This window comes from Microtus ochrogaster, chromosome 6, assembly GCF_000317375.1.
Source record: "Microtus ochrogaster isolate Prairie Vole_2 chromosome 6, MicOch1.0, whole genome shotgun sequence".
In the NCBI taxonomy this organism is placed as follows: Eukaryota; Metazoa; Chordata; class Mammalia; order Rodentia; family Cricetidae; genus Microtus; species Microtus ochrogaster.
Window position 1 is genome coordinate 19,583,007 of NC_022013.1, and position 16,690 is coordinate 19,599,696.

A 16,690-nucleotide genomic window follows, 5' to 3' on the forward strand; every position below is an offset into this window, starting at 1 on the left:
ACATTCCATTTCCCTTTCTTTAGGAGATCCTAGTCACTTACTGGGTACTCAACTTCTCTGTTTATTTGGATTGTATCACACATATTAAAAGCTAGCATCGGGCTGGGCTGGAGAGATGGCTCAGTGGTTAAGAGCATTGCCTGCTCTTCCAAAGGTCCTGAGTTCAATTCCCAGCAACCACATGGTGGCTCACAACCATCTGTAAAGAGGTCTGGCACCCTCTTCTGGCCTTCAGGCATACAGACAGAATATTGTATACATAATAAATAAATAAATATTTTTTAAAAAGCTAGCATCTACATATAAAAGAAAATATGCAATCTTTGCCTTTTTGGGTCTGGGCTACCACACTCAGGATGATTTTTTTCCAGCCCCATCCATTTACTTATGATTTTCATTTTTCTTTTTTTAAAAAATATATTTATTTATTTATTTATTATGTATACAATATTCTGTCTGTGTGTATGCCTGCAGGCCAGAAGAGGGCACCAGACCCCATTACAGATGGTTGTGAGCCACCATGTGGTTGCTGGGAATTGAACTCAGAACCTTTGGAAGAGCAGGCAATGCTCTTAACCTCTGAGCCATCTCTCCAGCCCTGAATTTCATTTTTCTTAACAACTGAATAGCGTTCCATTGTGAAATGTACCACATTTTCACTATCCATTCATCTGGACATCTAGGCTCTTTCCAATATCTGACACTTCTGAATAGAACAGCAGTGAACATGGATGAGTGGGTGTCTCGGTAGTAGGATGTAGAGTCCTTTAGGTATATGCCCAAGAGTGGTATTGCTGATGGTGAGGTGGATCTGTTCCAGACTCCCTGAGGAACTGACACGCTGATTTACATTATTGCTGTAGCAGTTTGCAGTCCCTCCAGCAATGCATACGTGTTTCCCTTTTCCTTCATCCTTGCCAGCACATGCTCTCATTTGTTTTACTGATCTTGATCATTCTGACTGAGGTAAGAGGAAATCTCAAAGTTGTTTGTTTGTTTGTTTGTTTTTTCCACAATAGCCAAAGATGGTGATTTTTCGTTTTGCTTTATCTTTTGAGAACTCTCTGCTTAGTTCTATGCCCCATTTGTAATTGGGTTGTTTTCTTGATGCCCAGGTTTTTGTTGTTGTTTTGATTCTTTATATATTATAGATGCAGACTCTGATCAGTTTTGACAATGAATGCCTCCATAGTGGCCCATGCTCCTACATCTTATATGTGAATGGGCTGTTTCTCTGTCAGATTGTATTATTTTTGTTCTTTTGGTTTTCAGCAATTTGATTATGATATTCCTCTGGTTCTGTACTCTATCCTGTGGTGTTTCCTTAACGTTTTTGAATCTGTATCTGTTCAACCTCCTGTTTTACCTGTTGCCTCCATTTCTATGTTTCTTAGACATTTTGTTGTTGGTCTATGGAAATTATTTTGTTAATTTTCCTCTTAGTCACCTTTCATTGTTCTTCAAGTAGAAAACTTTGTTTCCCCCTCTCCCACATTTGTCTATATAACTGCGCATACATGCCCAGAAGTCATAGGCCACTTGCAGAAATTGGTTTCTTCCTCACTGGAGTGCACGGACTGACCACAGGTCATAGATTCACAACAAGTGCTTTGCACACTAAGTCCATCTCATTGTCCCTGTAATTATTTTTAATTCATTCCTCTGTCATGTTTATTCTGCTATACTCTGCATTGAACTTTTGGTATGAAGCATTTACTTCTCAGGTCTACTGATGTTTCTAGAATTTTCATTTTTTTTTCTATATTCTGTATTTTCTGCTAGGATTTTCTATCCTCTTCGTTTTTTGTTATTTTCTATTATTCTGCTAAAACATCATGACCAAGACAACTTGTATAAGGAAGGGTTTAATTTAGGCTCAAGGTTCCAGACAAATAGTGTCCATCACCACTGGGGATGGAAAAGTGTGGCAGCATGCAAGCAGGCATGGCAGCACAGTAGCAGCACAGTAGCGGAGTGCTCACATCTTACACAGCAAACAGGAAGCAGAGAGAAGCTCCCTGCAAATGGTACATGGCCTCTGAAACCCAAAGCCTATGTCCAGTGGAACACTAGCTTCACAAGGTAACACCTCCTAAGCCCCCTAAACACCAGCAATTGGGGACAAGTATTCAAATGCCTGAGGCTAGCTCAAACCACCACACTTTGATTCACTAAACATAATTTTAGTCAATCTTTGTGCTCTGATTGCCGCATATGGCTTGCCTTGGGATTGATCCTTTTTGCTCATATTTTCTCTTGGTGCTGGATGACAGTTTGCTGTTCTTGTGTATCAAGTCATTTTGGACTGTATGATAAGCAGTGTATTGGATAGATTGTGAAGACTGGCTTTGGTCTGTTTTTTCCAGTTTCTTCTGTTTCCAGTCAGCAGTTATCCAGCCCAGACTAATTCTACAAAGTCTTTCAGGTGCAGTTCAAATAACTGTCTTTGGAGAGGTGCTTACTGTCTGTTTGGAATGTTTGGTTGCTTGGCTGGTTCTGGTTATATTACCTGTAATATGTTTTGTGTATACTTTGATCATAAGTGGGCCATTTGGATAACATGATTATCTAAGATGGTTAGATTATTTTTGAGCATTTTTAATCTTTTTGTTTGTTTGTTTGGTTGGTTAGTAGAATTTCTAGAATTTACAGTTTTATTAAATGATGGAGGAAGGTCATTGGTTAAGTAATAAAGAAACTGCCCTCATAGGTTAAAACATAGGTGGGAGGAGTAAACAGAACAGAATGCTGGGAGGAAGAGGAAGTGAGCTCAGAGGCCATGCTCCCCTCTCCTGGGCAGACTCGATAGCTCTGCTCTCTGAGGCAGACGCAATGAACTCTGACCCAGGATGGACATAGGCTAGAATCTTCCTGGTAAGCACACCTTGGGGTGCAACACACATTATTAGAAATCGGCTAGTCCAGGTGCAAGAGTTAGCCGAGAAGAGGCTAGATATAATGGGCCAAGCAGTGTTTAAAAGAATACAATTTGTGTGTTGTTATTTTGGATAAAGCTAGCCGGATGGCAGAATGCAACCTGCAGCTCTTACAACAATTAAATGACAATACTTGAATTATAATCCCTTATTTTACAACTAAGTAAAAAACTGTTATGTTACTTTTCTCTTTTATAGATCGAGCTGGGAGCATTAGTACTCTTGATTCTTTAGACTTTGCAAGATACTCAGATGATGGTAACAGAGAAACAGATGAAAGAGTGGCAGGTGAGTAAGACTGGAAAGATAGATTCGGATTCTTTGATTTTTTTTTTCAGAAATAATAAAATGGCTTGAGGAACTATCTTTCTCCAACCGTATGGTATGTTAATATAAGTAGTTATTATACAAAGTTAAGTACTGATTTCTTATTTAAGTTGGAAGTATGCCAGTTTGCTGTTCCAGTGGTGTCAGAAGTTTTACAATATATAAACCTACAATTTGCTGGATTTTCCTTATAGCAAACTAGTTAACAGCTCTTATAAAGCAGGCTTATATTATCGGTTGCATAGTTCAACCTTATTCCCTTGATACTCCAAGCTAAGACCAACATTCACATATATCTATCTATCAGTATAACTGTACATTTTTCAAAGCTGGTTGAAATAGCTCTGTTCTGATTGTTAATTTGAACTTTGCCTTGAGTTCTGTGAATGTTCCATAGCTCTCAAAGTTGTTCCCAGAAATTCCTGATTTTCCTGTGAGGCCTGGTACAAATGGGTCTTTCAGGACCACACCACTGTAATATGATAACATCTTTTCTATTTGCTTAGTTATTCAGACCAGTCTCCTCCCTTCCTATCCCCACCCTCTTCCTCTCCTGTCCTTCCAGATAGATATCAAGATATCAATCACCACTGGATCCGTAGAGCTTCTGAGGACCAACTTGTCCTCATATACTGTATTCTGTCAGTATCTTTTGATGCCAGTGAGAATTTCCACAGAATCTACCCTGGAATTTGCCAGTGTAGAAGCTGTGACTCCTTGGGTGCAAGTATCTGGTTCGTCACGATAACGACTTCCTGGGATTGAAGTCATTTAGTGTTATAGAACTGCTTTCTTAAGACTTTGGCCAAGAGTAAGACATAAAAAGGAAGACTTGAGCTCCATGGGATGTAGGCATTCCTGAAACTGGAGGGCGATACGGGACAAACAGCAGTGAGGGCAGAGTGAGTCTCGATCTACACCCATTAGTAAAGGGTTTTTCTTGCACATACTGGGACAGGTTTGTTAAAGCCTACACAGTGCTCACCTACTGTAGTCACTATAATAAAAATAAACAATTCTTGTAGTATACTCGCTTGCTCCACTGTAAACACCAAGTGTTTACTGTTTCATGGAAGCATCACCACCTACCCACAAGAAACTAAGGCTCTGGGAGAAAATGTACTAGACTTGAGTAGTGAAACAAGGATTCAAATCCAGATAGCCTAGCAACAGAACCCACAATTAACTGACCCATATGCTCCCTGTTAATGTGAAGGATTACCTTTGACCTAATTAAAAATTCCATTCCAATATATGGTTTCCATTCCTTGCTCAAGACTAGAGATTTGATATTTAAAACTCATGGTATTATGTAAGTTGGTGGGTGGATAATCGATTTTAATTCAACTAAAGCTAAGAGGGCTCAAAATTATAAATAATAGTAATATCAATTTAATGAAAATGTCACTGTAAAAATTTACTGTGACCTATATTTTATAACTGTTTTGTTTTGAGCATAAAATTTAGCAACAGTCATCAAAACATCAAAATCTAGCACTTGGCAAGCTGAGGCAGGAGACTTGCCCCAGGTGTGAGTCTAGCATAGGTTGCATAGTGAGATTCCAACCAAAGAAAAGAATAAGGGGAAAAAAACTACAAGTCACATCTGTAACATCCAAAAATGGCAAATCAAATGGAAAGTTAATTGAATAAACTCAGGATTGGTTTATCCTATTGTATCATTTGTAAAGTAGCATTGTTATATAATTGCATATTAAATATTATATAGTAAATATTAAATATTTTTATTGAGCTATACATTTTTCTCTGCTAAATATGAAATATTTTATATTGTATAGTAAATATATGGTAGCTGTTGTTGTTATTGTTTTTTGAGTTAGGTTGGTTCTCATGTATCCTAGGATAGTCTGGAACTCATTATGTACCTGGGTATGATCTTAAACTTCTGACCCTCCCTACTTCCACCTCCCAAGTACTGGGATTACAGCTGTATGCCACCACTACTTGTGTTGCTGTACTGGGGATCAAATACAGGGTTTGTTTTTTTTTTTAATGTGTATAGTTACATGTTAAAAAATAACTCTTCCCCAAAGCTACAGAGAAATCCCAACGGGAAAAAAACAAAAACAAAAACAAAAAAAAAAACCCTCTTACCAACAAATTGCCCATATAATTGTGTTCTTTAATTTCTATTTGAAGGTAGATTCCATTAGACTGAAGAGTTTCTCATTATTTAAGTCACAGAAAGCATTGTTAAGAAACAGGCTCTGAGCCATTCCATCTGCCATTGTATCAGAAGAGCCAGAGAAAGTTTCAGATAGAGCAGTGCACCTCATCCTCTTCACCTTTGCACGACAAACGGTAGAATGTGGGACTGGAGAGTTGGCTGGGCAGTTTAGAGCACTGGCTCACACTGATCTGTGGCTCCAGTCCCCTTGGCTCCAGCGCCCTCTTCTGGCCCCTACAGGCACCACCAACCATACCATGGTGCATAAACATTTCTACAGCCAAAACAAAAAAAAAATTTTTTTGAAAAATAATGTTTTGAATGTGGATATTTTGATGTTACATTTTTAATCCAAACAGTATGTCTTACCTGTAACTTTAGAGAGCCAGTCATTTTCTTGTTACTATACTGTGCTGGTGGGTGATGAACAAGGTCTTCATCTTCCTTAGAGGAAGGACATGTTATTCTAGAAAATAGCTTTCAGTATGTATGGGACCAGACGTGTATGTACATGTGAGACTTTAAGAATATAATCACATTTTCTAAAGATTGCAATTCTTTGCTAATCATTTGTAGTAATTTAAAAGTGAATCAGAAGACATGTCTACCTATCCCCCCACGCCTCCCACCCTCCAGTGATTGGATCTAGGACCTCATTCACGTACTTTCCCACTGAACCCTATCCCCAGGCTTAGGTGTTTATAGAAAATATTTACCTAATATTGTTAACAGTCCTGCAAAATAAGTAATGAAATCTTTATTGTATAAAGTAGTAAAATGATACTTCAGAGATTTGCCACTAACAGGAACACAAAAGAGTTTTATTTCCAAAGACCACATTGTCTTTTAGAATAAACTGTACCTCTGAAAAAGTATATTTTTTATAGATACCAAAATTGAATCTTTCCCAAATAAAATTATTCTTACATGGTCACTTTTTTTTCAAACAGGTAAATATTTGAAACTTTTTATTGCTGACAATTTTTCAATGAAGTATACATTTTCACATAAAATTAATGTAAGTTCTAGCAGATGTCAAAGCAAATTATCTTAATTCTGATTTCATTAATAAATGGCTGAAGTTTTCTTAAAGATATGATGGATTTGTGATATTCAAATTGCTGTTGTTTACCTTATTATGCATTTTGAACATAGAAATGTGAAGTAGTTTCTACCCTTTTTTGTTGTAAGATTGTTTTGGAATCAACAACTAAGGTTTTGATTGCTTTAGAACTATGGCTGGGAGATAGGTCAGCCTGTAATGTTCTTGCCTTGCAACCATGAGGAGCTGAGTTTTAACCCCAGTACCCATCACACACACGCACACATACACACACACACACACACACACACACACACACACACACACACACACACCAGAAGGGAGGGAAGGAGGGAGAGAAAGGAAAAGTTACATATAGTGTCATGCACCTGTAATCACTGTGCTGAGGATCTGTTCCTGGGACTCTCTGGCCAGCCCACCCAGCCTACTTGGAGCATTCCAGGCCAGTGAGGTACTCTGTATCAGAGAACAGGATGGCTCACACCCAAGAAAGAACATGGGCATTTGTGCTCTGCCCTTCATGTGCACAACTATAAGAGCTTGCTTCACAAGATACATCTTTTACCATCAGAGTTTCTAATTTTGCTCTTGTAGCACAGCCTGCTAGAGTGTAACGTCTGTATTCACACACTGATGAAATCTAAAGGGATGCAGAGCTGCTCTCTAATGTGAAGGAAAAGATCCTCCTGGATGCTGGAAAGAAGAGTTACTGCTGGTCAACTCAGCACGTAGTAGTTGACTCTTAACTCTGTATTCCAAGTATTATGCTGTTCTCTTCTAAGGTGACTCAGATCTTGCCTGTGGAGTTCCCAGCCCCTGTCCCGAGTAACAAACACTTAGTAACACCATGGTCTTGTTTCTTGGGTAATGGCTGAGGCAATGCCTGTATTCCACTGTCTCAGTAGCCTCTCTGTTTTGCTGAGATAAATCTGTGTGAATAGGTTGGCTTCAACTTTAAGATCTTCCTGCCTCAACCTCCTGAATGCTGGGATTACAAGCATGTACTGCCATATCTGGCCTGGAATTTTTTTTCTTTTCTTTTTTTTTCCTTGAGATATGGAGACTCTCAGTAGGTAGCCCTGGCTGTCCTGGAACTCACTCTATAAACCAGGCTGGCCTCAAACTCACAGAGATTCACCTGACTCTGCCCCCCAAAGCATGTGTCACCATGCCTGGCTAGGAATTTTTTTTTTAAATCTAATTTCTCTTATTTTGTGTATCTTCCCCCATGGGGTTTTTTGTTTGTTTATTTGTTTGTTTTTTGCAAGTTGTGTGTGTTCTTTCCTATTAGCAGAACTTTTGGAATTTATTTTCTTATACTGAACCTTATATGAATCTTATAATTTGGTATCATTTAAAATTGGATTGGTATTCCAACAAGGGTAGATAAAGCATTCTGAAAATAGATTTATCTGCAATTTATTACTGTGGAATTCAGGTAGGATTTGAAACAGGTAAAAACTATTGTGGGTGGCTCAGTTAATATAAAGGCAGTGGCCATTAAATTTTTGTGGATCATGGATAGGTAAATTTAGAAGGATGAGATTTTCTGCAGATTGTTTCTGTCTTTGATATTTGAGCATCGTAATATTAGCATATATAATAATGCATAATGTCACAGAAGTCTGACATTTGGGCTGTTATAGAGATGGTTGAGATGATTGCTAGTTACTAAAGGATTTAAATCAGTATGATTTGGACATTACTTGACGGGAGGATGAAGACCACATGTAAGTGATGAGTAGTCTCCAAACTCTCCTCGGTTGACTTGGAGGTATCATTAATGGGGGGGGGATGACTCAGGGCAGACCAGGTGTGAGAAGAAAGAATGACGCGATTGAGTTAGGGTCAGATGCAAAACTTAGGAGATATCCAGGTGGGCATATCCAAGAAATAAGAAAGTAAGATTGTGTCTGGTGAAAGGGTTTCAAGAGAGTGATCATAAAGAATGTCACAAGAATGGGTGTTTAGGTAAAATGAGAACGGGCCCAAGGGTGATAATGAGAGAAGCCAACTCTGAGACAAGTGATAGAGGAACCTGAACAGAAAGAATAATAATAGGAAGGGCTTTTTCCTTCTTTTAAAGGACTGGGAGAAAGGGCTGCTTTTCCAGCCTCTTGGAGAAATACAGAAACAGAGGTGCCTATGGACTATAGAGTTTAAATTTTGTTCTGATGTACTTAATCACTACGTCATGTTTAATGGTACAATTTGCTTTTTAAGCCCAGAATAGGCAGGAAATTCCATAAACCCAGTAGGGTGATAATGTTACTAGATTTTTATTACTTTTACATCAGAGTTTATACAGGATTTTAGCACATGGGAGGCAGAGGCAGGAGGATATCTATGAGTTTGAGACCAACCTGGTCTACAAAGCAAGTTCCAGGACAGCCAGGGCTACACAGAGAAACCTGTCTGAAAAAACAAAACAAAAAATGAACAAATTTTTATTCTAATTTATATTCTTACTCTCCTAAACCACTCATAGAACACTAAAGTGTGAAGAGCTGAGAAATGTTGTTTCTGGTAACGTTATAATAAGGGGGACAAGAAATTCAGAAAACTCACCTGAAAGAAGACAAATACACATCTTCAAAGAAAAGACAGGCAAAGTCCTGATTCTGACCTATTGGTTTGAGCAAAAAATTTATTTCCAGCCTCATGTCAGCATGAAGTAGTTTGAAAAACAATACTGGATTGGGACCTATGGTAATTTAAAATTGTTTATACTGACTTAAATGTCTCAGTAAAATTGTAATATAGTGTTAATATACACGCATGTCTGTAGTTACTACATTTACTCTCACTAAGATAACCTTAATTTGGATTGGGCATGTAGAATGAGCAGATTGGTTTTTGGTTCTTCTATAAACACACAAACCCTCATACACTTTCAGGAAGCATTCTCGTTTTAAGAACTGCTTACAGCTTGTTCCTGAGCATGTCTTCTACAGCGTAATTCAGTTTGCTCTTCGATCTGCTGTTTGAGGAGACAGATTCATATGTGTATGAATATTGTGTGGCTTTAAGAATCTTAGCAGTAGAAAGTAGAACAAAAGAATAATGAGGGTGATATTTAGATATTTTGTATACATGTATGAAATTGCCAGAGAATCAATTGTAAGAAGAAAATCTTGTAAAATTCTCCTAAATCTGTATTGCTTGGTTATATTCTACTTTTATAGAGATGTGCTACAGCATACAGAGCATACAGCTCTGTCTTGTAGAGCCTATGTTGTATACTCAGAAACATGCAGCAGAGTGATTCATTTTCGAAGGCTGTCTTTCCAAAGCATTGCTGTCTCAAATGACATTTGGCAATATGGATTTAGATGTTTGTAAAATCAATTCTTGCCGTCTGACATGGGTTTTTCTGGCTTTCTGTGCCTAATCATTTTTTGTTTTGTTCCTGGTCACCAGTTTAATTTGAGTATTTCCCATTTTGTGTTTTTACCAGTCCCCTCCCCCCACCCCGCCTTTTTTTTCCTCTCCTTCCCCGACTTTCTATCATTCTGGTGTAGGGCATTTCTGATCTGCAATTGTTCTGTAGTATATTTTGGACAATTTTAAGTGCTATTGAAAACATAATACGTATACTTTTTCCTTATACATAGTCTAGTTAGGTGCTTTTTTCAAAATTTCATAGAATTTTGAAAACATTTTAAATGAGCAAATTTCTACATAAGTCTATTCTGCAATATAAATAATCTGAATTTAGCATAACTCCTAAGGAGTTTCTCAAAAGTGTGGTTTAGGGGGAAAGTCTTCGCTTTGCTGCACAGCGTGGTTGCAGATCGGCTTTGCTGACTACCTGCGGCACCTAGTGACCCAGTGCCCTCCGAGTGCTTCCGTTGCTACTGCCGTTCAACTCTGTGCATCAAAATCAATGGCCGTCATAGCTGTGATTCAACTACATCTTGAGTTCTTACTGAACACATGCAAACTGAGTGAATCCTATTTTTTCCATGTATTTTTATAGCTTTCTTATATCCAATGCCATTTCATCTTTTTGTCTACCAGTAAATCAGGGCAAAGTTGCATTTCTTAAGATGCAAATTAAATTGTCTAGTTTTTCTTCAAGACAGTAGTTACCATTTGTGACAAAAGTCAATTACTTTTTCCAGAGTTTTAATCAACAGAAGTAACCTTTTCCCTCAAATTTAAGCTTGCTATTTTATAAACACAATATCTATAAATTTAAGAAAATTTCACAGTTAAGACACATGCAATTCAATTTTGCTTAAGACAAATAATGGTCAAAGTTTAATAAGAGGTATTCCCAGCATCGGTGTTATCCTATAATCAGACTATATGATAGTAGGAGAAATCTTTGAATTTTATTAATCCCTCTTAACAGAAAATAAACTATTTGAAGACTTATAAAATCCTTTTAAATTCTTCCCAATTTTATTTAGTACCCTTAGATAATTATATACAACTATTTTAGATGTGATTGGCGTATATATAATCATTTTCTTTAGAATTAACTCATTTCTATTCCTTAATGTTAAATTTGAACTAAACATAAACCTTTCGGTCTTTTTTCACTTTTTGTAGACAGGGTTTCCCTGTGCAGTCCTCACTGTCCTGGGACCTCTCTTTGTAAGCCATGCTGGCCTCGAACTCATAGAGATCCACTTGCCTCTGTCTCCTGAGTGCTAAAGCATACACCACCACCACCCAACCTTTCAGGTCTTTTTTTATGTGTGTCTTTAACCTATCTGCTTGTTTCTAGAAAACATGCTTCCTTATAGGAAAATGTATACACACACAACAACACTTGTTGCACACTGAAACTATACCCTTCAACTTAACAAAAGGTTTAACCGTTAGTGTTTCTACAGTCACAGCATTTGGAACATTACATTTCAAAGTAACTTAAAAGTCGGAGCGGGGGTTGTTTTGTTTTGTTTTTATAAGGATATTTGCTTATTTTTTCGTGTAATTTTTAGCTAACCTCCCCCCCAAATTATGTTAACCAAAAACATTTCATTACATTTTCTTACCCAGATTGACTACAAGTACCAAGATTATCAAATTTTTAACTATCTAAATAAAAGTAGGCCACAGACTATATTTTTAATAGCTATTCCTTGTCAGACAGCTAGAACACACACCCCTAACTCTGCTAAAAGAAAGCGATCACCAGTTTGCTTGCTAATCAACTCTGCTGCATGCGTTCACAAGTTTCATAAAGATTGCATGCTTTCTGTTTTCAATACAAATTGTGTTTTTTTCATACCCATCTTTGCTTTTTATTTTTTTATTTTTGTTTCCCTTTTCTTGGTTGGATGCCTGTGTGTGTTTAATCCAAATCCCTGTCCAGTCCTGGAGTTTGAACTACGGAAAGCCAAGGAGACCATTCAGGCCCTCCGAGCCAACCTAACAAAGGCTGCAGGTGGTGTACATAAAACTTTTTGAGCCTTTTCCCACTTTTACAATGTAGAAGTAGCTGGACTGTTTTTATGTGTAAAATAGTAAAACATTATCTTATTTTATCCCACCAGAACATGAAGTTCCTTTGCAGGAACGAAAAAATTACAAATCAAGTCCTGAAATTCAGGTGGGTGAATGACAGCACCAGTTATCTTCTGTGTAGCCCAGGCGTCAGGGAGCAAAGCTCACATTTTCCCATCTCTCTTTTATTCTTGCTTCCAGGAGCCAATCAAACCTCTTGAAAAGAGAGCTCTCAACTTCCTAGTCAATGAGTTTTTGTTGAAGAATAACTACAAGCTTACGTCAATAACCTTTTCAGATGAAAATGATGATCAGGTAAAGTTACTGTTCAGTAATGTCTGCTTTTAATTTACTTTGTTTCTTTGCTTGATTTTTAGAAGTGGATAATTTCTAAGAGTAAATCAGGTACGACTCCATTTAGTATTTCATTGGCTCACGGATCTTTTCTGTTTTGTAAGTCTTCTAAAGAAAGACTTGTCTTTCTTTCCAGGTAGCTTTTTACAGCCTGTGATTAACAGTATGGCCCCTTCATATCTGTGTGCATTTGTCAAGTATTCTTTTTAAAACTGTGTGTTTACTTGGTCCTATAAATCAATGTTGCTTAGAAATTGAGTTTGACTATAAATTTTTTTGAGTAGCACTGTATTTCATATATTCAATAGCACAGTTAGAAAATGTTTTGAATGACCATATATGATGTATGTATATGTGTGTGTGATTGGTTCTCTGAATACGACTTTGCAGAAGTAATGACAGAGGTTTTATTATGAGGGAAACAGAAGGCTGTAGTTTTTATCTTTGTTCATTCATCGACTTTCTGGCGCTCAGCAGACACTCGACCTCTGAAGCTGCACCCTTCCCCCAGAGGCCATTTTTTTAATGAAGGTTATTCTTTTGATTCATAAAATCTACGGTGGATATTTTTACCAAAATAGAAGTTCTTTAAAGGACATAGCAGTTTATGCCTCACTTATCCTCACGTGTTTGGGAAGACTTAAATGTAATACAACTAATTGTGTATGATGTAATAGGACATTTTCTGAGAATGTTAGCAACTGCTCAGTTATATCACCAGGGTGAAATTCATCGGCATAAAATATACTTTCAAAGACTTAATAAAGTGGTATAATTTTAATGATGTCATTCATATTTGAAGTCTGTCATTGTATTTGATGCAGTATGTGGCTTATGGTTATAGATATTTATTCACCACATGATAGGTAGCTTTACTGAACTTATTCTATGTAAAAGACATTAAATATTTACCAAACATGAATACTGTGGTTATAGTTTAAGTCAATCATGTCTTTCTCTCATTACGTTAACAGTGTGGTTATAGTTTAAGTCAATCATGTCTTTCTCTCATTAAGTTAACAGCGAATAGTAAATATCTAAAATGTGAGAAATGTTGAAAGGGGGAGGAGAACAAGCAGAGAGGACAGGTCAGACAGTATGACGGTCTCTGTAAGTCTAAGCTGGTACTTTCAATTGCAAACTATTGGTCCTACTCAGTTAAGAATCAGAAAGTATCAAGAGATATCAGCAGTACTTTCTCAGTAATTGACAAAGAGCTTAGGATATAGAAGGTCTGTGTTTCTTCATCGACTGATCTGACATTAATTAAAATGGAAGTGGCTAGGAACTAGTGTAGCCTAAGCAACTTTGATAAAGAACAAAGAGGACCTGAATCAAGATAATCACAAGGTATCCTGTTGTTATATAGACAAGTAGGCCAAGGAGCCGATTCCAGTAGAAGCTAGAGGGAGGGAGACATGCACATGGGCAGTTAATTTCTCACAAGTGCAGTTACTACCATATAGACCGGCAGTCATTTTACAAGTGGTAGTATAACATCATGGTGTCCATGCACCTTCTAAGTGTGACTGAAACCACGTTCCATACCATATGTAAAATTTAATTCAAAGTGAATCATAGAGTTTAATATGAACCTATAAGACTTGAGGCTTATACCGGTAAATGTAAGAGGGGTGGACCATTACAGTTTTGAAAGATAAGGTTTCTTAGGTATGACACCAAAATCATGGTGCTCTTTAGATGTACTGTCAACAAAACAATTTTTCTATTTTTTAAAAGGGGAAGGGGAGAAGGGTGGGAGGAGGGGAAGGGAAATGGGAGGCTGGGAGGAGGGGATAACTTTTTTTTTTCCTTTTCTCAATAAAAAAAAGAAAAAAAAAGCACGTTTTGCTGGTGAGATTGACCAGCAGATAAAGACTTTGCCACACAGGCCTGGCAACCTGAGTTTGATCCTCAGAACTCATGTAAAAAGGGACGGAGAGAATCGACTCCTTTGACCTCCATACTTGCGCCATGGCATGCATGCCCAAACACACTCATTATGGACACATAATAATAATTATTTATAATAATAATAATAATAGTGAAATAACAAATTATTCTTAAAGCTATTCTTGGGACTGAAGGGGTAGATCAGCAATTAAGAGCTTTTTGTTCTTACAGAGTTCATATCCACCTGTAAAGCCAACTCCCACTCTGGCCTCTGTGGGCACACACAGATGTGGCTTACCTTGGCAAAGATATATAAAGAAATTTAAAAAAAAATTTAAACCACTGTTGAGTAAACAGGCAAACCATAGACCGGGTGAAAATACTCAAAACCCAACAAAGGATTTGTTAGAATGCTATAAACTCTTTAATAAGAATAGCAGATTTTTTTAAAAACACAGGCAAAAGAATTATATACATGCTTCACCAAAAACAGGTATCTAGATAGAAAAGAGCTTATGAAAGATACTCAGCTCCTTTGCCCTCAAAGATGAACGTACAGTGCATTGAGATGCCACACCTTTAGGACGGCCATGGCTGAAGACTCAATAGGCTAGACCTGAGTTAGGCAGATTGCAATAAAGTGATGTGTGGAATATTCATTTCATAATTTATGTAAGCTAAAAATGATTTATTTCTGGTAAGCCAGCACCACGAGGCCTTTAAAAATATTTAGTCAATTCTTTTAAAAGTCCTAAGAGGTAATGAATATTATACCCATTTCATGGGTGGTCCTTTTAACCTAAATTAACTTGGCAACAATAAGAAGAGACTAAGGATGTTGAATTTAAGTCTTGTTTTCTCCAAATCCCCAATTTTAGTGCTCACATCAACTTCTTATTTAGTTTTGAATTTTAATTATTCCATTATTTAAGTAAGCCATCAAAGAATTAAAGTGCCATGTTTAGCGTATTAACATTACTATACTGAAGTTTTTCAGAGAGTCTCATAAACAAATTATAATAAGGTAACAATTTAATTTTAGGACAAGACAGGATGGTAAGAAAGGATATGTATCTGTGATTTATTACTATGTAATATCATACATCCCACCCAAAAATCTTTGCCATGGAGTATTCAAGATGCTGAACCTTTTTGTGGTTTTATGAAGTTGAATTATTCTGAATTAAAGGGAATTTTTCAAAACACAACACATTTTCAGGTAGCTATTTGGAGTCTTTAAATTTCCAGAAGCAATTCAAGTTAGACTTAAGCGGCCGTGGCAAGATCAGCAGTTTAAGCTCATTATTAATTCATTAGAGTCTGTGGGATGACAGAAGAACATTGCCATCAGTCAGTTTGCTTGTAACTTGTAATTATGTTGGTGAACCAAGTACTTAGACGTTCTTGCTCCAGTGCTAGTAATCACACTCAGTACGTCATCCAAAGTGCAACATCTTATCATCTAACACAATTAAACAGAAAGCATAAGATTGTTAGAATAATAATTGTGTAGTGAAAGAGTACCTAGAATATACACTTTGATTTGATTTGAATTGATTTTTGAGACCTGGTCTCACTATGTAGCCCTGGTCAACCTGGGGACTCAATGTACAGGTTGGCCTCAGACTCACAGAGATCCGTGTGCCTCTGCCTTCCTGGTGCTGGAATTAAAGGTGTGCACCATCTTGCCCAATGCATTTAGACATTGTGATGCAATATTATCTTTGGTTTTCCAGAGTAGCAATATTTGATTCAAAATACAAGACATAATTACCTTAAAGAGTTTTTTTAATTACATCTGCACGCGCGTGTGCACATGCCTGTATGTGAGGTCAGGGAACAACTTTCTGGAGGTGGTCTTGTGCTTCTACCATGTGGGTGCCGGGAATTGAAGTCAAGTCATCCAAACTGGCCAGCAAAGTGCCCTTACCCAGTAAGCTGTCACTCCAACTTCTCCAGTCTTTTTTCATGCTTTTGTTTTGTTTTCTATTAGGATTTTGAATTATGGGATGATGTAGGATTAAACATTCCCAAACCCCCAGACTTGTTACAGCTTTACCGAGATTTTGGAAATCACCAGGTGACTGGGAAAGATCTTGTGGATGTGGCCAGTGGAGTAGATGAAGATGAATTAGAGGCTCTTACACCAATTTTAGGCAACGTCCCTCCAACACTTGACACTTCCCAGCCTATAGAGGTGAGAGATACCAATTAAATACTCATGTTCACAAAAATTATTTATGTAAAAATCTTACTGTGAGATCTTAAGTTTCTGCTTTTTTTCTGCTTTGATTTTTAGAACTCCTTGCTAGTACAGAAATTAGAAGATAAAATTAGTTTATTAAATAATGAAAAATGGTCACTGATGGAGCAAATCACAAGGCTTGAAAGGTTAGTACTTAGTTGTTATTTCTAAAAGTCTGGACAACATAGTAGCGTGAAGCAGGCTTCAGTAGTATCTTATAGTTTGTC

The 16,690-nt window shown here is 37.2% G+C and overlaps 1 protein-coding gene across 4 annotated transcripts in view; it reads left to right on the top strand.

Annotated features, from left to right (window-relative positions):
- Relch (RAB11 binding and LisH domain, coiled-coil and HEAT repeat containing) overlaps positions 1 to 16,690 on the top strand; it is an 84,057-nt gene that overhangs the window by 9,675 nt on the left and 57,692 nt on the right. For 3 of the 4 annotated variants that reach the window (XM_005348287.3, XM_026779687.1, XM_005348288.3), the window contains exons 2-7: positions 3,135 to 3,224; positions 11,841 to 11,912; positions 12,022 to 12,077; positions 12,173 to 12,286; positions 16,212 to 16,415; positions 16,518 to 16,609. In XM_005348287.3, coding sequence (XP_005348344.1) covers positions 3,135 to 3,224; positions 11,841 to 11,912; positions 12,022 to 12,077; positions 12,173 to 12,286; positions 16,212 to 16,415; positions 16,518 to 16,609 — 628 coding nt within the window. The remainder of the gene's footprint in view (positions 1 to 3,134; positions 3,225 to 11,840; positions 11,913 to 12,021; positions 12,078 to 12,172; positions 12,287 to 16,211; positions 16,416 to 16,517; positions 16,610 to 16,690) is intronic. The other variant, XM_005348290.3, reaches the window with a different exon arrangement.